The sequence below is a fragment of the Chelon labrosus genome (assembly GCF_963514085.1).
Source record: "Chelon labrosus genome assembly, chromosome: 15".
NCBI lineage: Eukaryota > Metazoa > Chordata > Actinopteri > Mugiliformes > Mugilidae > Chelon > Chelon labrosus.
The window spans coordinates 27809018-27830807 of NC_140348.1; the positions used below are offsets into that span (position 1 = coordinate 27809018).

The 21790-nt window shown below is 41.5% G+C and overlaps 1 protein-coding gene across 3 annotated transcripts in view; it reads left to right on the forward strand.

Moving 5' to 3' along the window:
* The window catches only part of slc30a6 (solute carrier family 30 member 6), a 56611-nt gene that overhangs the window by 17718 nt on the left and 17103 nt on the right, over window positions 1-21790 (forward strand). For all 3 annotated transcript variants that reach the window (XM_084561728.1, XM_084561727.1, XM_084561726.1), the window contains exons 5-9: window positions 12068-12110; window positions 12588-12653; window positions 16450-16530; window positions 19013-19048; window positions 21519-21613. In XM_084561728.1, coding sequence (XP_084417854.1) covers window positions 12068-12110; window positions 12588-12653; window positions 16450-16530; window positions 19013-19048; window positions 21519-21613 — 321 coding nt within the window. The remainder of the gene's footprint in view (window positions 1-12067; window positions 12111-12587; window positions 12654-16449; window positions 16531-19012; window positions 19049-21518; window positions 21614-21790) is intronic.

The following is a 21790-nucleotide window of genomic DNA, read 5'->3' on the forward strand; positions in this document are numbered from 1 at the left end:
TTGTACAAATCAAGGAAGCTCAGAATCTGCCTCACAGCTAACTATAGCTTTTCCAACATGTGTTTTGCCGCCATGAACGGTTGTTACCTCTCAGTTGCAGAACATATGTAGCAGGTGGTTGTTGGACGTGTGTGGTGTGTTCAAGCGCAATGTTTTCAGACGGGACTTTGTTGCCGCTAGTTTGTTGATGTTGCTTTGTCATATCCATACCTCCTTCAGTTCATATCTTTAAAGGAACTCAAATCTTTGATGTGAATGGGTTTCCAGTTTGTCTCCCACTTCCTGAATCTTTTCATTATCCTCACATTAAAGGCTTAGGCTAATTGAACATCGGTCCCTCTGTTTGCAGCGTGGGTGTGTGCAGATAACGGTTGCGTTGTGTGTCTCTGTGTTGCTGCTGTTTAAGCAGAGCCATTGTTGCACTGTTGCTGAAACATAATCTGATGATGATGCTACAGAACTAACTTCTGTGTGTGTGTGTGTGTGGAGTCAGGTCGGTCTACTCGTATCAAATTGTGCAGTGGACAACTGGATCAGTTTTCAGCCTTTTACAAAGTTAAGACATCAGCTTTTTGTCTTGGATTAAACACTCAGGACTAAACACACACACTGACAAACTCGTTTTTCTACCTTTGGAAGGACTGTCTCTTGACATGATGCATTACCTACCCCCCTACGCTAGTTATAACCTAATTGTAATCTAAACCCTAAAACTCTGGACTAATAGGTGGTCTGGGACACATGTGACCTCCTTCCTTTGGTAGTGTGAACACACAATGAGTCCTGGGTCACATTAAAGACCACCTACTCAACAGGGCTGATCTGAGGAAAAGGAGTTTAACTCATTCATTCAACCACTAGTAGAAATGATCACATGAATCAGTGATGTCTGTTCATTAGTAATGAGAGCCTTTTAAAAGATTCTGGTCTTGGAGCTGAGAACCAAACTAAACTAGAAACTAATCTGAACTAGAATCAACTCAGGAAATAAATCAGATCTTAACATGTGAGAGTCTTTCCATCTGGTTCCAACATCTGGATCATGTCTCCAAGTCAACCAGCAGCTGTTGATGGTTCTGATCCAGCGGTAGGTAGAGATCCATTAGAGACAGCAGCTGCTACAATATTCTACTGACCACATGATGGCGCTGCTGATTTACAGACACACAAACTGAGATCAGATCTCAAGTGCTGGCTGGGGACGCATGTGGAGACACATTTATATTAAGACCAGGTGGAGACACAGGTAATTAAAGATGGACAGGTGAGACCAGATTGTGCAAGACAGATGTTAATGTGAGGGAAATCTGGAAGCGATCAAAGCAGCAGAAACGCTGTGGAAAGTAAGCAGAGTCTGAAGTGCGGTCGTAGTAAATCATATGACCTGGATCATCAAACCAAAAGAAAGCAAAAACAAATAAGCAGCATATTTATACCACTCACATGTTGAGGATTAAAACTATGGGATTGTGATGAATTCCAGGATTCTTTCCGTCCGTCTGGGTTTTCTTTCTGTCCTCTCCAACCCACTCAGACAACCCACCTCTTTGTGTCACTTAAACCTCTCTCTCTCTTTCTGACAAACACACCTCAGCGCTGTCTCTCACCTCACCTCACCCCTCTCTCTCCTGTCTCTCACCTCCGTCCGTCTCCCAACGCCCTCCCGTCTCCTCCCAGCTGATGCACTGTCTTCATCTCCATCTGCATTTCCTTTCCCCAATGAATGCTGCTCCTAACAGCCCATTAATGTCCAGAGGCTTTGGTCTGAAGGTGTGGACGAGGGTGAAACTTTATGGGGACAGATGTCGGGACTAAATCATTGTCAGATTATATCTCAGTCCTCTGGTCAGAGAAGGGGTTTCTAGTTTGAGAAAGACGTCTTCCTTTACTCCTCTTTCAAACCATCTGTCTTCTCTGTCAAGAAACAAGAAGCTCTTCTTTCAGCTTCTGTACAATGTCCTGGATGAGCAGTGTGTTGGGAAAGCAAAGCTCAGACCTTTGACCTTAGGAGGGCTCCAGGTTGTAGGCTACAAAGTGGAAAAGCAACTTTAGACAGATTCGGTTTGTGGCGCCCTAGAATTAAAAGGATATACACTAGGAATTTTACTGTTTCCAGTTTCCAGACTCCTTGAGGAGTAGAAAATATTTAATTGAAAAGCAAATGTGGATGAGCAGATAAAAATATAACATTTTATTTTCTTACGACAGTGTGATGATAATGACGATACTGCTGCTTAAAATAAAACCCAATCAAACACACAGAACAGAAATGTTATACTTGTGTATTTATTTATCCAGGAAAATTAACCAATATTACATATCAGTGAGTGGAGTGGGCTAAAATTCAATTCTCAGACAGATCAGCAGTTACCGGAAAAGTTTAGTTGCTGGTGTTGCTGCACACAGTGGTCACAGCAGATACTGAAAACAAGAGTTCACTTACTTTTACACCTCACAGATATAATATATAATGTAATATTGGCTCATTTTCCTGAATAAATAAATAAATACACAAGTCTAATGTTTCAGCTCCATGTGTTTGATTGGGTTCTCTTTGTCTACTTCCAGGACTTGTGTGCAAATCTGCTGATGTTTTGAGTCATTTTTAAGTCACTGTACATTATATACAATAATATATATATATTAAATAATATTGAGCAGCCTTCCAGCTCCTGTTGTGTTTGTACATGTAATTTTAATATTCACAGTCCCTCTGAACGAGTGTCTCCAGCTGTTCTACGGCCCAGAGCAGCTCAGATAAACCGGGTCAAGAGTCTGTTGAAGACATATTTACAAACCACCGTCACTCTTCTCCTGTTTTATTTGAGAATAAAAGTCATGCACTTGGAAATGTTTGGGTTTCTAATCGGTTGCTCATTTTGTTTATTTGTTTGTTTATGGCCGGACATTTGGAAGCTGAAAGAAATTGTGCATGAATACGAGGACGTTCCGCGTGAGTCCAGCTGTGTCGGTGCAGTGTTTGTGTGCATATCCGTTGGTTTGTTTGTTTTGATTTCTCATCCAGAGACGGTCGAGTGTGCACATGTGATCTGTGATATTTATGTGTGAGTGTTGTCCCCGGGCCCTCGGTGTTCCTGTGTGTCAGAACACAGCTGGTGAAGCAGTGCGTCCCACGGGGCCCTTCGGTACAGCCAGCACACACAAACATCCACCACATCTGCTTTGCTCTCAGTTTGTCTCGGTTTCCTAAACTCTCCGAGGACGTCTGTGGATGTGCTCCCGAGGGATCCCATCTTTAAAGGGACAGTCCACTGCAAAATAGTTTCATTCTTATTTAGAAAACTGGTTACGGTCCATCAGAATTATTTGCATCAAATGTCATTGATTCCTCCATGTCTCAATTAACCTAAATAATTTTTTGCTGCCCTGTACTCTCTCTGTTGGGAACTGATTCTGCTCCTTTAACGATCTGTCGGGCCAATCAGATGTTGGGGGCGTGGCTTAATGTGATGGTGGACGGAAGAGAAAAGGCTTTTTCTTCTCTCAGCTCTCGTTTGGGAGTTCTCGCAGCTTGTTCTTGACATAAACCAAGCAGAACTTTTTTCTTGTGTGGTGTCCGGCAACTATTCAGTGAGAAAATGGAAGTGGGTGTGGTTAATGCAGAAAAGCAGAAATGCTCCCGGCTACCCTGTTAGCTTCCAGATGCTAATATTCTCAGTGTGACAGCTAATCTCTCCTGGGTAGAGATCATAGAGTTTGGGCTCATGCTGAATGAACGACGGACACGGTCGTCAAAATGGCTGACATCCGAAATTAATAAGAAAAGTGACTCTCGTTGTCAGTCTCCTGCATCTCCCACAATGCTTAGCAGGTGTGATGTATGCTGCAGTGGGAGGAGCCTATGAGGACTTCCCCGGAGTTTGGCACTTGAGTTTCTTGTGAAGTATAAATGACAACAAGAACATATTTCTCACTTCTCGTGGCGTATGTAACACGCCTTTAAGAATGTTGTTTTGTTGTTGGTTAAAACCACTAAACGCTGGCAGGGCTTCACTTTATGAACCTTAATGGAAGGAGACTCTGAAACAAACTAGGAGAAACCAGGTCATTTTTAGGACCGCTGTCTAGGGCTGAGACAACTAGTTGAAGTTGTTGATGATGTCGACAACGTCAACTACATAGAGGGCAGTAACATGAGACCAGTAGCTCAAAGCTGCCATAATCCCAAAAAGAAGAAGACGAAGCGGTTGCACACTTAAGTGAATCAACTCCCAGCTGAATATTTGGGCTGTTACAGTGAATTTGTCTTTTCATTGTCTGAGGGTTGGTTGGAGGTCAGAGCCTGGGAGATGGCTGTTAGCTTCATGGTGACCCTGCACAGGATGATAACCACGACTTTCCAATTAATTGTCACTGAAGTTAAATCACACTCAAAGTTTGCTAATCAATGACAGAATCTAGTAAAAACATCTTACATCCTAACTACAGCCAATAAATGTGAACGTTTGTAAACTAAAAATGTTTAAAATGAGTTTTTCCATTCATAGAAATCATGTGTTATGTTTGAATAACGTTTATTAGGGAAAGTTCAGGTATATTTTAGTAGTTAAACAAAAGATTAATTAGCTACATAAATCAGTCAATAGATTAGTCGACTAAACCCAAATTGGTTTTTAAATATCTGCCTCCATCTTTTTGTTAAACATCTTACAAGAACAGATTCAAACAAGTTCATGTGTGGCAGCATTTTGGATTTAAAAATGTATGACGGCCCAGAAGAGCTGATTGTCTGAAGTTTCCTTAGGGCCTTTAAATAGTGGTAGAGATGGGAGGCCATTTTCAAAACAATAAACTTGAAATTAAACTTTTTTTTTTTTTTTTAATAACCTAAATCCAGCCTGAGGATTCTCTGCCTGCTAGCAACAGCTTCCAACTCAAGAGGAGCAGCTTTATAACATGTCAGCACTTAATTTCACAGCGGCAGTTTAGCTCCTTAACAGATGAGGTTGTATTGATTAGCTGGGGGGAGGTCTGGGTGGAGTAGGGGTTGTGCGTGGTTTAACGTATCGCTGCCAGCTGCCTCTCAAATCCCACACGGAGACACGAGAATCTGTTTTAGCTCGTTAATGGTCTGGTTTCATATCGACAGAAGCTGCTTGTCGTATTAGAGGATGACGAGCTGAACAGACGATACATACATGTGGTATGTGGGTGTAGTATGTTTGCACAGATGTTTTAGAATAAGAGTTTAGATTTAGACGTTTCTGCGCATGATTGTCTTTGGATAACTGTAACCCATTTTTTGTGCAAGGAATGAAACAACTTTTTATTATATAGGGCTGTCAAAGTTAAATTAGATTATGTAGTGGCAACATTTCAGTCTTAGTTCCTTAATAAAGCCACTTCCTTCAGTGTACGCAGTAGATGGTTTCTGACTCGTATCCAACAGATGAACATAACTCACTCAGACATGACTGTAGTAATCCAACATAAAGGGGCGTAGTACAAGTCGCATTCATTTGATGAGGCTCAGACACGGTTAAAAGATGTTGGCATCCAAACTGCTCACACTGTCTCAATCACAGCACACACCTGACTCAAACAAAAGAGCATACCTGTCTAATCACTGAGAACAACAACGTACGTCACCAGGCGTCAGACAGGTGCAGACAAATTCATATTAAATGATAAACTATCACTATCAAATTAGATCTTAATTCTTAGTATTCAGATGTTAACTAATGTTGTGCAAACTTCTGAAAACAACATTTTCACCTGATTTGGCTCTTACAGATTACTTTGGGAAATCACAAACTGATCAAAGCAGCAGTGACGGTGTGGAAAGCAAGCAGCATCTTAAGTGTGGTTGCAGTGAATCAGTTTAGCCCACAGAGGGCAGTACTGTGATCTGTAGCATCAAAAAAGACAAAGGTTCCAGAAGAAGAAGAAGAAGAAGAAGAAGAAACCGAAGAACAAAAAGAAACCGAAGAAGAAGAACAAAAAGAAACCGAAGAAGAAGAACAAAAAGAAACCGAAGAAGAAAAACAAAAAGAAACTGAAGAAGAAGAATCTAGCAAAAATGCATGTAGAAACTTCTCTTTTATAATAATAATAATAATAATAATAATAATATAATAATAATAATAATAAATGTTCTGATCTCTGAAGTCCTATCAGGTGGTTCTTGGTGACCTGGAGGTCAGATCCAACTTCCTGCTTGGTCTGGATTCTCTCTGCTCACAGGTCTAAACTGTCAATGATGTTTCTACGTCAAGTAACAAGTCACCAAAGCAGAGTGGATGTTTTCAGATAGTTTGTGAATTATTTCCCGTCTTTTTGCCGCTTGTTCCCAATTTTTCCCGCAACATACAACGTATCAGAGAGAAGTAGTAGCTCACCAGTCCACGATGAGATTCACCGTTTCATAAACAATTTGTCTGCTATGTTTTGGGAGTGGATAACTAATTTTTTGTCATCCTCTTCCTCTTCCTTCTGTCCACGTCCTCTCTCCTTTCCCGTCCTCCTCCTCCTCCTCGTCTTCCTCATCCCGGGGGAGCGTCTTCACCGCAGCAGTTGAGGCGTTCGATAGAAGCTTTTAGTTTACATCTGCACCACACAAGAGCTGACCCGACACCGCGACCCGGTGTGTGTTTGTGTGTGTCTTCTGGGTCTCAGTTTACCGTTTACCGGAACCGATGACACTAAGCTGCTATTTGCTGTGGTTAGCACATCCAGATCCTGAGTCTGTCGCTTTCTCTGTGTTGCTTTTCTTTTAGTCTCTGCAGAAAATCAACAAAATGTACATCTGGTTTTGGAAATAGTTTATCGACACACCCTGGCAGCATCAGGCAACACGTCCTGCTTCACTTCTGTCCTCTCTTTAAAAGCTTCATTCTTTTCTCTCTTTATTCTTTCAATCCTGTTTGTTGTCGTAGTGGAATTACAGCTTTATGTTCTACCATTTTGTCTGTTAGTTGATGTTTTGTGTTTGTTTTTTGACTCCTCAGATAACAGTGAAGCCTTATATTTGGGCTGGGTTTCAAAAAAGTAATTTTTCCAACTCAAATTGATCTTTGTCTTAAATATCCGATACTGATTCTTAAAATCCTTGGATTGTTTTTTAAAAATAAATGACATTTCTTGCTTCCTCTTGTTACAGATCTTAGTAGACAAGATCCAGCTCTGAGAGCAGCGTCTAGTGAGTTTAGTTTGATTGTTGGTTGGTGGTCAGAGACTCTGGGTCAACGTTGTGTTTTAGACAACAACGCATCAAAGACTTTCTAGAGTAGATGCTAATGGTGATGCTAATGGTGATGCTAAAGGCAGAGCTGCTTCCCATCAGTGTGTTTCCGCACATATAGACCTCTAAAACTAAACCAGGTAGACTTCCATGGACATTAAGCTGTAATTGGGTGCAAGCTAAACCGTGCCCAACACCTTTTCTTATGTTAATTAATGGTAACGTATAGTAAGATTTCAGTGCTAATGAAGGAGATCCAGAACGCGACAAGATTTAAAGATTTAAGAAGAGCTGGACAAAAAGCAAAGACACATGAAAGATGAGAATCTAGAAGGAGAAGATGGAGGAGACACCACAAACCTCAAAGATTTCTGAGACCAGTCAAACTCTGGAGAAGTTCTGAAGACCAGGGCTATTGACTCCATCGAGTATGGTTTTGTGAAAATCTCTGTCATAACTAAGCAAAATAGTTTTGATACTGAATTACGTCTAAATCTGAACATCTGATATCATATCCTCCAGGAGGCGTGTCCTATTGTTTCCATATCAATTAACAACACTTCCCTCATTGTTTCTAGTAGATGCAGTCCTTTTTTGAGCTCTTCTTTAACTGTTTTTTTCAGTATTAGCATCATTAGCATCTGCCTGAGCTTTTAATTTAAACACACTCGTATTCATTGGTATATTTTTTGTGTTTCATCATAGTTTTCTACTTATGTCTGGGTGTACAGTGAGTGTTTGGGCTGCTCCTCTGCAGACGCCATTAAATATTCATCCTCCCGATCGTATTTCTCCTCTCTCATCCGTCTATTCACTCGTCTTCCTTCCTTCCTTCCTTCCTTCACCTCTTCCTCCGTCTTCATTCCATTTTCTTTTTTTAAGAACTTTTCTTTCTTACATCTTTGTTTGTTGTTTAAGTTGGAAGCAAAAAGTTAAAGAAGACGTAGAGATATGACGGATGTGGTTTGACTCCTTTTCTTCCGTTCCATCGATCATTTGTGAAAACAGAGGCAGGGGTTTGAGCCCTTCGCTCTGCTCTGGGTATTGAGTTCAGACCCTGTGGGGAGGCTGGACATGTGTGCTGATATGTGTTTGTGTGTTTTTGCCATTCAATATTCTCCATCTGCTGTTTTTTTTTTTTTTTTTTTTAGAGTGTGTTACAGATGAATCATGTCCCGTCTGCTGTTTGCTGCTCTGGTATCACGTCCTGACGTCCTCTGGGTGTCAGTGTTTGTAAGCAGGAGACTTATGAAGGATCTGAGTCGGGTTCTGCTTGTGTGTTGTGGTGTACATGTAAAACTATCTGAGCACAGCGATGGTTGGGGGAAATTTCAGCCGGGTTATCGATTTGGTCCGGCCTGTGTCAGGGTCACTGTGATGTCAGCGTTTGTATTATTATTGCTTTTATTGTCTGCTGCTTTTAATTCGACACAACACAATGACATCAACCCTCATTGATCCCTGTGGACGGATGAGCCGCAGCATATCACAATAACAGCCAGACACGGCTCCTACAACAGCACAAAGAAGTAAAACAAACTTAGACTTTTCTATAAAACTAACTGAAGCCATCTCTATAACTTTTGTGATGTTTAGACAAAACAAACTCTAAATTTAATAATAAATAACAAGAAGATAAATCTGCTTTTCATATTTGAAACCCATCTTCTCTAAGTTTGATACCAGCAGGAAATTTAAAATAGGGTAAAATACATTAAACTCACGAGTCAGACAAAAGTCAGAGTTCAGACTTATATCTCAGAAACCACATTTACTCTGACTTTTATCCTCTTCAGTGTTAGGGAACCTGTATGAAAACTCATAAAACTCGGTCCTTATTGATCTCTGTGTTATAAAATAGCAAAAGAAAGTAAGTTTGTTGTTCGACGTAGAGAACCCATCTGAACATTCAAATATTTTCACAACAACATTATGATCCACAAAGAATAAAGAGTAGACCAACTGATCAGCTGATTTAGAGGAGGACAGCTCTGTGCAACGGTGTGTAGCTCCTCCTAGCCTCCCTGCTAATAGTAGCTCCTCCTAGCTTCCCAGCTAATAGTAGCGCCTCCTAGCTTCCCAGCTAAAAGTAGCTCCTCCTAGCTAATAGTAACTCTTCCTAGCCTCCCAGCTAATAGTAGCGCCTCCTAGCTTCCCAGCTAATAGTAGCTCCTCCTAGCTAATAGTAACTCTTCCTAGCCTCCCCGCTAATAGTAGCTCCTCCCAGCTAATAGTTGCTCTTCCTAGCTTCCCAGCTAATAGTAGCTCTTCCTACCTCCCTAGCCTCCCAACTAATAGTAGCTCTTCTTAGCTTCCTAGCTTCCCAGCTAATAGTAACTCTTCCTAGCCTCCCAACTAGCAGTAGCTCCTCCTAGCCTCCCAGGTATTAGTAGCTCCTCCTAGCCTCCCAGGTATTAGTAGCTCCTCCTAGCTTCCTACCTTTCCAGCTAATAGTAGTTCTTCCTACCCCCCCAGCTGACAGTAGCTCCTCCTAGATTCCTAGCGTCCCAACTAATAGTAGCTCCTCCTAGCCCCCTAGCTTCTCAGCTAATAGTAGCTCTTCCTAGCTTCTCAGCTAATAGTAGCTCCTCCTGTTTCCCCCTTTAATCGATGAATCCAGACTACTGCTGCGTACTGGTATTAGAGTTATTTCCTCTCTGGTGCAGAATGTACGTAGCAGCTGGCCGTTGGATTACACATTTTATTATTATTATTATTATTATTATTATTAAATGTCTCTGTTTGGATTTTATTCCTCTTCACAATCTGCTTCTCCTTCATGAGTGTCAGGGATCGTCTCTCACTCATTCACTTTCCTCTTTCTGCCGTTCTGTCTGAACGTCCATCATCCTGTCTGTCCGTCTTCTCACCTCTCTCTCTCTCTGCCCGTCTATCGGCCTTGATCTCTCATCCATCTGTCCTCTCTCTCTCTCTCTCTCTCTCTCTCTCTCTCTCTCTCTCTCTCTCTCTCTCTCTCTCTCTCTCTCTCTCTCTCTCTCTCTCTCTCTCTCTCTCTCTCTCTCTCTCTCAGACTGTCGATCTGTCAATCAGTCCCGGTCCTCCTGGCTGTCTCTCTCTTTCTCTCTCTCAGAGTCTCTTGTCAGGATTACAGGGCGTCAGGTTGGCCAACATGGATGCCGCTGATGGGGAAACAAAATGTTCCTCTCAGCACAAAGCCGCTCTAATCCGCTCTCCTCATCCCCCCCCCCCACCACAGCACAGCCTGATTACTGAAAGCTGGTTGCCAGGCATTAAGACGGACATAGAGGCTGGAAGACGACAGTTAGCCAGAGAGAGGGGCCAGTTTAGCCGGATGGTTAACTGATTGATTTATTTGTTTTGCTTTGTTGGCTACCGATCCATCGGTTGACCAACTGACTCATTAGCTTACCTGGCTGACTGGCTGCTCTCCAGGTTTTAGGAGGCGACTGACTAGCTGCCTGGCTGATTTACTGACTTGCTAACTTAGCAACATCTTCAGTAACTAGCTTACAAGCTTGTTAACCAAGAATCTAGTCAAGGTCTAGATCTGGAGATCTGACTCCAAATCCAGTCCCACCAGTAGAGCTTGGGTTAGCTATGTGTGTTGGCCACTATTAAAAGAATGTTGAATTAGCAATTAGGTAATTAATTAATTTCCTTTCTGTACGGTTTACTGACGACATTAATTTGCATCGAATCTAAATTAAACGCGTGTGGTTCTCTGAAATAGGGATGTCCTGATTGGTGTTGGACCTGATTCAGGCATTTTTAAAATGATTGGATCAGATCATTTGTAGCTATTTATTTTAGGTCTGACATAAACCAAATCCACATCCCAATAGCATCAAAACTTATTTTTATTTTAACAGTGCTAGTGTTACAGCAGGCTACCTGAAGATGAAGAGTTCTTCTTCTTTTTCAATCAGTAACTAGTGGATGTTTGGTGAGGTGGTAGTTGATCATCATTGAATACTACCAATAATAAAATCACTAAACAGAATCCATGGAGTCCACTCAGTCAAAGGCTGCACCCAAACAACAACAACAAACACTGAACGTTTAAAAGAAGAGAAAAGTTTCCTGGAGACAGCGTCAAGGAGACTTTAATTTAAAATCAGATTTGGATTTGGATCGGCCGATACTCAATATAAAAGATTTATATCTGTTTTGTAATCGAAAAAACTTGAAGGACATCCCTAATCTGAATTGTGATCGTTTCCAGACCATAATCATGTGTTCATGGAGGTTTTAAGTGTTTGGTTTTTGTTTAACCTGTTGCATCTGTGACTCTTTCGAACTGTTGTTGCTGCTGTTGGATTATGTTGTGAAAAGAAATGTAATGTGGCAACCTGGTTTTAAATGATATCAAACATGTTACACCATCAAAACGACGAATTCACAGATCAAATTACTAGTTTAGTTCTTATGGTTCTGGTGTCGGCCAGAGACCACGTATGTTAACAAAATTCAGAGAGCTAGAGAGCTGTAGAGATGCAAGAAACAAGTTGAACAAACTTTTAGGACCAATGGGAGCGACTGATATAGATGAGAGAGTTTCCTCAAATGTTTACCTGAAGGAAACGATGGCGTAGGAACCACTTTGGTTCCTACCACCAACTCCGCCATGATAGTAGCTAGAGGCTTGGAGCATTTTTCTTCTAAATAGAAGAAGAGCTGGGTCCGTAAATATACTAGCAATACTTTTACGTTTCTGCTTGTTTCACTCGGAAATATACAAGAGGGTTACCTTGGCAACCAGAGTCTGGGACGTCCACTAGAGACAGTCTGTCGGCTACAAAGAGATTTAGGCTAACGACACCTTTCCGATGCTACTGCGTATAGGTGATCACTGATGATCTTTGTTTCTCTGTTTTGTCATTTTAGCTTTGACTGCCTACACGTACCTCACCATCTTCGACCTGTTCAGGTGAGTGCTCTTGTCAAAAATACTGAACGGTACAAACAATTAAATGTAATTAATGGTCGTTGCAGTCTGGGCTTCTCAAGTTTCTTGTCTTATAATAGCAATGAAATACTTTGTTCATTATTGCCAATAATTTGATATTTTTCTTTTTTCTGTCAGATGTCAAAATCAATTAATGGACAAAGTGTTATGCAGATGAATTAATAATGAAAGTAATCCTTAGCTGTGTCCATGAACACAATCAGATGTAGGATAAGAGACAGTCGGCTCAGCTGTGCCTTTGTTTTCTGTTTTCATGGGGATTTTCCCCTCATCAATAAAAGATAAATTAAGACGAGATGAACTTAAGACGACCTCTGCTGCTTTAGCTCCTTTTGTCTACCACTTGTCTCTAACTGACTCATCTTATTCACCCGTCTCTTGTCTGTCCTCTTCCATCCAATCGTCAATCACTTATTCCTTCCTTCCTCTGGTCTGCAGTCTGATCACCTGTCTCATCAGCTCCTGGGTGGCCATGAAGAAGCCCAGTCAGGTTTACTCGTTCGGGTGAGTTCACCGCCACTGTCTTTTACATATTGTACACAACAGTTGACTTGTCTGAGAGAGACTCTTTAATTAACTGGATTTCATGTTGCCCAAATGTTTTCAGTTTGAATAAAAACTTGAGTATTTAGCTCGTAGGGAGAAATGCAACGTGAAAAAAAAAAAAGGTTCTAGGGCGTGTTTAGCTGTGATTGAAAATATTGGCCCCTCAACTCAATCAAAACATCCAAAGCATCCCATTTGGATTGGATTTATTTCTTTGAAATTTTAATCCAGCACCAAGCAGCTGCAGTTCATCTAATGTCCACTAGATGCTGGCTCCGAACGTGAGTCAGTCCCCATAGACCTCTGTGTTAAAATGTCCAACTTTACAGCAGAAATAAACATGTTCACAGAAATAAACAAATTTAAGTCTGTTTTAAATTTGACAGCATGAAACGTAAATTCAAGAATCGCTACTTAAACTCAAAACCGAGCAGAAACCTCCAGATGAAATTATGAAACTAGTTTCTCGTCCACTATAGGCTCCAACACCGACTCAATGCCCATAGTCCTTCATCGCAAACATCTCGGTAAAATGTTTAATAAAGTTATCTTCTACCAAAGTATGTTGTAGGATTTGTAGTTAAAACATTTTAACTCAACTTTCTGGTAATATTTTGTTCAGCAGCAGTTCCTCTAACGTCCCCAGGTGGGTGTCCTCACAAGTTGCTAGCTGTCTTTAGCTTCAGCTCCACTCACGCTCCACCTCTTTGACTATTTTAGAATTAGCTTGGAGTTAATTACAGGGACGATATTCTGCAGTTTTCCCTCTAACGTTCAGTCCCTGTATTAGCAGACCAAAACCATTCAGTTCTTTTCATACCGACATAAATGCATCCGTGTGAGTAGCTTTTAAGTCGAAGCTCCATCTATGTTTGTTTATGTGCTTTCATTTAATCCTCAGTCAAACTACACTGACCGGACCAGCTGTGTGTGTGTTCTTGTACAGCTGTCTTTCTGAGGACCAGATTTGAGATGTACTCCATGAAAGCGGGGACCTTTTGGCTGACATCTTAACGGGCCTGTTTCAGGGCTAAGACTTGGGTTTAGGGTCAAGGTTAGAATTAAGTTCAGAGTTAGGGCGCTTAGTTAAGATGATTATGGAGGGTAAAGGGCTATGAAATACATTATCCGAACAAAAGTCCTCACAAAAATAGCCTTGCAAACATTTGCGAGTGAACTGTGGAAACGGCGCATTTGCAGCTAACTGCTAACCTTTGACTTTGAGGTGTGTGAAGAATGGAAATCTGCTTTGCAGCTTCACTTGATTCTCATAATGCCTTGTGTATTAGTGTTTTTGTGTGTGTTAGTGTGTCCTTCTTTGGGATGTATTCATTTGTTGTTGGTGTGTTCCCCAGTGGAGTTGCAGCAACAGAATAATGGCTCAACAGCAGATTGCCCAGTTTATCCAACCCATTCAAACTCTGCAGCAGCACAACTAGTCTAATCCACTAATTCCATGTTCCATGCTTCAGTTTGGTTTGTAAATATAAGTTGGGAAAGTATTGCATATGTTATATGAAGGTCCCTGTTGACTGGTTGGCTGATATGCTCTTGTCAGACCAAATTACAAGTTGTAAAAAGGTTAAACTAACCTACTGAACTCCATAAACCTTGGGCTCTAGCGTGTTATGCAGTTGGTGTACGCCACTAAAGAGTCGGCAGCCAGTCAGGTTGGAGCTAATAAGTGTTTAACAATTACTTTTATTGACATTACTGCAATAGAATAATTGATCCAGTGGCATGTAGGAGGCAACATGTAGCAACTTTAAGGTTTGAGTATCTCTACTTAATCCATTCCCGAATTGATTCAATATCACTTCATTATGAGATTTATCACTTTCCAAACTGTTTTACTTGAAGCTGTTTCTGATGTTGTTTTCCAGAGATGTGTGGTATTTTCACAATCTTCTCCCTCTAGTTTCTTATGTTTCGTGTGTCTTAGCTTTTCTCTGTCGTCAGACTTTTTAAATTCAGTCAACTTTCAGTCCTGACGGTCTCAGAGTTGGAGCTTCATTGAAAATTAAGTGGAAATTTCAGACTTAAAGCAAAACAGATAATTGGCCTTGACTCAGAATCAATCAAATTTTCACATTTTTTTCAGTCTTCTCCTTTAGTCGCCTATTTGTTGTTTTTTCAACCTCCTTCATTCTTTGTCACCCATCTTCAGTCGTCTTCTTTTTTTTTTCTGTTGTCTTTTCCGTTTTGTTTACAGTTTTCTGGCCAATTGGAAATAATCTTTAAGCTTGTCGAGGCATCAGTCCCAGTAAACGTAGACGACCTATTAACCCGAAGGTGTCTGTTCGTCGTGCCATCACTTTGACACGTCAAACGTTTGAAAGGAACCTGGACTCACGCACATGTTGCAGAATTTCTAAAGCCTCACTTAAAGCTGAATTATCTTTAGGTTTTCCTTATGTGTCCTCTCGTGTCTCCAGCATTAATCCATAATTCACTTCACTTAGCTAGGATACAGGCTCTTAGTCCTGTGGTATTACCAGGCTGTCAGATCACTGACGTCCAGCATTAGGTTTAACCCCCAAAAGCTCAGTGGACCCCTCACCAAGACAAAGCTGCTCATCAGGATCGACCTCTCGTGAGGAGGTTGTGGGGGCAGAAATACCTTTAGCTCAATATCTGCCTGTTCCTGCAAGTACGTTGTTGACTCGTTCTTTGAAGAGTTAACGTTCATATTTTTCATAAAGTTGGTTATCGTTTGGCAAAATAACTTTAATAAATGCTTGATGTTCTTTTTACGTCAACACTATGTCGTAACCTTTTATACTTTTGACTTTTCCAAGAGCTCATCCTTTCTAGTTGTTGCAGGGATCTCCCTCCCTGAGTTCAGTGCCGTCTGGGACAAAGTTCCACCTACCAAAACAAAGTATGTAGCAGATATGCTAACCACACTGCTAGCACTAGGTTACAGGAATGTGGAATTTTCAATAACTAATTTATGTAGGAAAAGATATTTCCAACTCCTGCACCAATAATATAATTTGTTCTAAATAAAAGACCGTTATCCTGGACATAGATTAGATCAATGTCAATTGTGCTTATCGATCCAATACTTTATAGATTCACTTTTCTGGGGGGAGAAGTAGTCCTCTAAGGTTGACTGCACTAAACCAGCTATTTTATTATCTGGACATACAATGACCTGGATGAGTGAGAACCTTCAGACAGTGATGCTTGTTTTTGGGCGCTAGCAGCACTTTCTAACTGCTAAACATGTCTTTGGAACTTAAAGCCGCGATGGTCGTACATGTGTTTCATCACGTTGCGTCTGTTTGCATCCTCCAGGTGTAGGGGTGGATGGATATGATGAATGCAACGAGAATATGCTAATTTATTAGGTTTGACTTTCACCACTACACCACTAGCCCAGTAAGGGCCCCAAGGATGGGGAATAATCTTCTTTAAATCTGTACATACAACATCTGAGATGTCTTTTAATTGTTTTTATGTCTTTGTTAAGCACTTTGTAAAGTTGTTTTGAATTGTAATGTTGACAGTCTGACAGGTACTGGAAGGAGTGTTGGTCTGTGTCCCTCAAAAACATCTGGTCCCTAGCTTCCAAGCTAGTTAGCTATCCTACTCAGTGCAGTTATCATTATCATTGTTATTCTTCCTCTAAATTCATAAAAACAGGGATCCTGACGACACCTTGAATCTCTGCTTAGTGCACTTTAGGTGATCTTAAACCGAAGAGATATTCAAATAAGGCATTGTTCTTTCTCTTCTTCTTCCTCTCCAGGTTTGAACGACTGGAGGTTTTGGCAGTTTTCGCCTCCACTGTTCTCATCCAGCTGGGAGCTCTGTTCATCCTGAAGGAAAGGTGTGTACGTCTCTTTATAAAAACGTCCAAACACCTAATCCAGTGATGTGAATAATGAAATATGAAATATTTTTTCAGTATCTAGTGCCAGATTAACAGCCCACGTCTCCAACTTTCTCACTCACTCCGTCTCTCTCGATTAAAATTTCAATTATTTTCTTAGCGTGACACCGTCAGAATTAATATTGCCAAAACAGCACACCAGAATGTGCCCAGTTGTTTCATTCTTTTGTCTTTGTTTTATTCCCCGTTATTAATCTTTTTGCTTTGCTCCACACAGGGTGCTCGTTCTTCTTCAGCCACAGCTTCTGCTTTGCCAAAAAGAAAAAAAAAAAAAACTATTTGGAATATGTAATAATTGGATCTCAGGAAGTTGTAGTCGAATCTGCACGCAAGAAAAGGCGTTTTAGGTTTTAGAGTGACCAAACCGTCTTCTTGCTACAGACATAAACGTTCTCCAACATTTTATTGATCAGTTTTTTTTATCAGTTTATCACAAAATAATCTGGATGTCCCCTCTCTGATGTTAAATGTCCTAGAGTTGGTCTCCTGTAGCGTCCTACAGTCTGTCCTTGTCTTTCTTGTCTTCTCCTAGAGTCGACTAGATTCACTCCAATAAATCTTTCTTCTACTCTTTTAGCATTTTCTTCTTCTTCCTCTTCTTTTTCTTCTTCTTCTTAATCAATCTTGTCCTTTCTCTTCCCGCTTCCGACCTCCTCCTCCTTCTCCTCCGCTTCCTCCACCTCCTTCTTCTTCGTCTTCATCTTCTTCATCTTCAATCTTCCATCTTCTTCCTCTGCCCTCTTGTTCTTGTTCTTCCTTCTTTCTTCTACTCTTTTAGTTTCTTCTTTTTCTTCTTCTTCGTCTTCTGTCTTCTTCCAGCTTCTGATCTGTTTCTAATTCTTAATCAGGGTTTCTTGCATCTTCTTTATCTTGCATCATCATCTTTTTTTTTTTCAATCTTCCATCTTCTTCTTTTTCTTCTTCTTCTTCTTCTTCCAGCTTCCGACCTCCTCCTCCACCTCCTCCTTCTTCTTCTTCTTCCTTGACTCTGTTCAACCTCTATTAAAACAGAAGAAGACGTTTTGAGGCTGGTTTTGGTTTAAGTCAGACCAATGATCAGATCATTTTAAAAGCGTCTGGATCAGCCCCTGATACAGATCAGAACATTCCTACACAGCACTAACCTTTTTTGGGCCATCTTGTCGTTTTTGATGATTAAATCCTGTTCAGACTTAGCTGTTAGGGAATGCATTGTGTCAACGGAAGGTCCTCACAAAGATAGACAGGCGAGTTTAAAGGGGTGGTCATGGAGGGACTCTTAAAGGGGAGGTGTGAACTGCTGAATGTTTCAAGGCTGTGGGAACGACGCTGTCTGGCTGAGTCTGTCAGCGTAACACACACCTCTCTCCATACGCCTGGTGTGGGGTTGTCTCGAGGTCATTTCTCAGGGAAGGGAGGGGTCGGAGCTGCACACACAACACGCTAACACAACGAACACACACATGCAGGTCAAACAGCGTGAGTGTGTGTGTGTGTGTGTGTGTGTGTGTGTGTTTACTGTGAAGGTGGCTGGCAGGTATCACTCTGAGACCAGGTTGACATTTAAGCTTCTTTTAATCAGAGTTAAAGAGTCAAAGTGAAGACTGGAGAAGAAGAAGAAGACTGACAAAGACTGAAGAAGATGAAGATGAAGACTCACGAAGACTGGAGAAGAAGAAGACTGGAGGAGACGAAGATCATTACTGACGAAGACTGGAGGAGAAGAAGACAACGAAGACTGGAGAAGAAGACTGACGAAGACTGGAGAAGGAGAAGAAGACTAACGAAGACTGGAGAAGGAGAAGAAGACTGACGAAGACTGGAGAAGGAGAAGAAGACTGGAGAATAAGAAGACTGGAGGAGACGAAGATCATTACAGACGAAGACTGGAGAAGAAGAAGAGGAGGAAGACTGGAGAAGACCAAGATCATGACTGAAGAAAAGGATGACTGGAGAAGAAGTTGATGGCTGAAGAAGAAGAAGAAGAAGACGTCTACTGAAGGGAAGATGACTAAAGAAGAAGAAAAAGACTGAAAATAAAAAGTCTGAAGAAGAAGATGAAAGGGACAACTGAAGAGGAGGAATGAAGAAGAAGACTGGAGAAGAAGAAGACGCCTTGAGATCATGACGTCTGACGATCTCCACATGCAGACAGTTAACATGCAGAAGTTGTTGTTGAACGTTCCCTTCATTAGTTCATGAAATAATATTAATAATAACTAATAATTCCTGGTTTGCTCTAACTTGTTGTGCCGTTCACTAAATGTTCATGTTCCTATTTTGTTCCGATGCTTTTTTTTTTTCTTGTATGTATTTCCTGTTGGCTTCTCGTCTCGTTTCAGAAGCAAACAGGAAATAGAGAGACTCTCGGTGTCAGACATAAACAGACGAGTCCCACCTGTCCTCCTGTTGTTGACTGTGTTTGTCTCTGTTTTGTTAGTGTGGAGCGCTTCATGGAGCAGCCTGAGGTCCACACGTGAGTATAATAAACCTCCACACACTTCATTTACTCTAGAGTCAAACACAAACACACACACAATGTCAGCTGTTCACTACAACACATCCCAAACTAGATCTGTACAACAACAACAATAAAAAAAACAACGAGGGAACAGATCAATCAGAGACGAACCGTTTCTATGGAGACGGGATAAAAACGATCAGATACATGAGTTCATATCAGAACATCAATCACTAGAACCTTACTGATGAAGAGGAGCATCACATCTACTGTGAGAACAGAAGAAGAAGAGGAGGAGAAGCAGAAGAAGGAGAGGTAGGAGGAAGCGAAGGAGAAAGTGGTGGAGGCAAAAGGAAGAAGGACAAGAAGAAGACGAAGAGGGAGAAGTGGGAGAAGAAAATCAGTAGGAGAAGGTGGTGGGATGAGGAGGAGGAGGGGGAGGAAGAAGAGGTAAGAGCAGGAGAAGAAGTAAAGAGAAAAAGAACGGGAAGAAGGGGAGGAGAAGATTGTGGAGGAGGAAGAAGGAGAAGCAGGAGAAAGAAGGTGGCTGAGGAAGAATGAAGAGGAGAAGAAGGAGTAGACCCATGTCCTCCTCCTCCTCCATGTCCTCCTACATGTCCTCCTCCAGTCCTGAATGTGTAGACGACCAAGATGTCTCCACGTCTCCATCATCTCTGTCCACATGGATTCCATCTTGGTTCATCTTGTTTTTCTACCTCCATCTTTCTGTTTCATGTTTCTCTCCCTCGCTCCCTCCCTCCCTCCCTCCTCTCTTCCTCTCTTCCTCTCTGCCTCCCTCCCTCCCTCTCTCCCTCCATCATCTCTCCATTATCAAACAGATTAGTGACGGCTTTTGTAACCTAAAACACTGTGAGACTTAAACCTGTCTCCTGTGACGAGATTACCTCCCTCGTTTCTCTCCTCTTCTTCTTCTCTGGATGGATGTGATTAGACGCCATGAAAGATGTCCACTAACTGAAGGGACAGGTGTCTTCTGGGTAGAGAGACACACTCTCTCCCTCTGTTTAATCTCCTCTGTTAGGGTGGAGGAGGAGGTGGTGGGGGTGATTGTCATCCAGTTATTGAGGCTCACCCTCGGGTAGCTCGTCGCCTCCCGCTGATTGTTTGGACCAATTTTTAGGCTCTTAAATGGATTGTCCCATGTGATTAGTGTATGTGTGTGCTCGTATTACTCACGCTGTGGGCACATAAATCTGTTTTAGCAGTTATATTCTGCTCACTCTACTTCCTTTAAGAGACAAAAATACAAAGCAACAACATCAACTAAATGTTTCTGGTAACAGCTGATCAGTGGTCTACAGCAGCTTGGAGGAATTTTAGCCCATTCCTCAGAACAGAACCACTTCAGTTCTGAGATGTTGGTGGGTTTCCTCACATCAACTGCTTGCTTCAGGTCCTTCCACAACATTTCTATTGGATTAAGGTCAGGACTTTGACTTGGCCGTTCCTAAACATTCATCTTGTTCTTCTTTAACCGTTCTTTTGTAGAACCACTTGTGTTCTTGGTTCTCGTTGTCTTGCTGCATGACCCAGTTTCTCTTCACATTCAGCTCATGGACAGATGTCCTGACATTTTCTTTTATAGTTCACTGGTAGAATTCACAATTCATTGGTCCATCAATGATGACAAGCCATCCTGGTCCAGATGCAGCAGGACAGGCCCAAACCAGGACATTAGCACCCCCATGTTTGATGGAGGGATGAGGTTCTGATGCTGGAATGATGCAGTGTTGTTTCATCTCATTTAAACCAAACTATTCTACTTTGGTCTCATCTGTCCACTAAACATTGTCCCAATAGTCTTCTGTCTTGTCCACATGATGTTTAGAAATGTTCTTCTTGGAGACCAGTGTCTTTGTCCATCACACCATGGTTGTTCAGTGGATTCATCAACATTAACATCAGCCAATGAGAGAGAGGCCTTTAGCTGCTTAGAAGTTCCCCTGGGTTCCTTTGGGACCTCTCAGACTATTATGGAGTGATCTTTGTTGGTGGACCACTCCTGTGGAGGGGAACAGTCGTCTTCAATCTGTCTGACTGTGGATTATTTGTGGGTTCCAAACTCTTTAGAGATGGTTCTGGAACCTTTTCCAGCCTGATGAGCAACAACAACTCTTTCTCTGAGCTCCTCAGAAAGCTCCTTTGTCCACAAACATGTGTTGTGAAGATCAGACTGAGACAAATCCCTGATTTATTGAAACTAAACCAGGAACTGAACCACACCTGAGTCTCATTACATTGATGGAAACACTTCTGAACACATGGACTCTGATTTAATCCTAGAGGAGCTCCTCTCTGATATGTAATATTGGCTCACTTTCCTATAGAAGCAAACACACAAGTCTAAAATATTAATTTTATGCAGAAATATTGAAAATTGTGAAGAACTCAAAAACATAAGCATGTTGCAGTCAATGTTGTACATTAAATGTATTTTTAAACATATAACTCTATCTCTTTCCAGTGGTCGTCTGTTGGTCGGGACGTTTGTGGCTCTCTTCTTCAACCTGTTGACTTTACTGTCCGTCAGGAATAAACCCTTCGCCTACGTCTCTGAAGGTATGCACACACTCTCAGACCAGTTCATCTTCCTCCCTTTATGAGTTTTTAATGGAGTACTGACGCTAAGCTAGTGATTCTCGAGTCCTCTGCTCTCTCCTCTGGACGTCGGAGGTTTGGTTAATCCTCGCCCTCACTGGGGAACGGGGACTATTTTGTTATATTTTGGGGGATTAT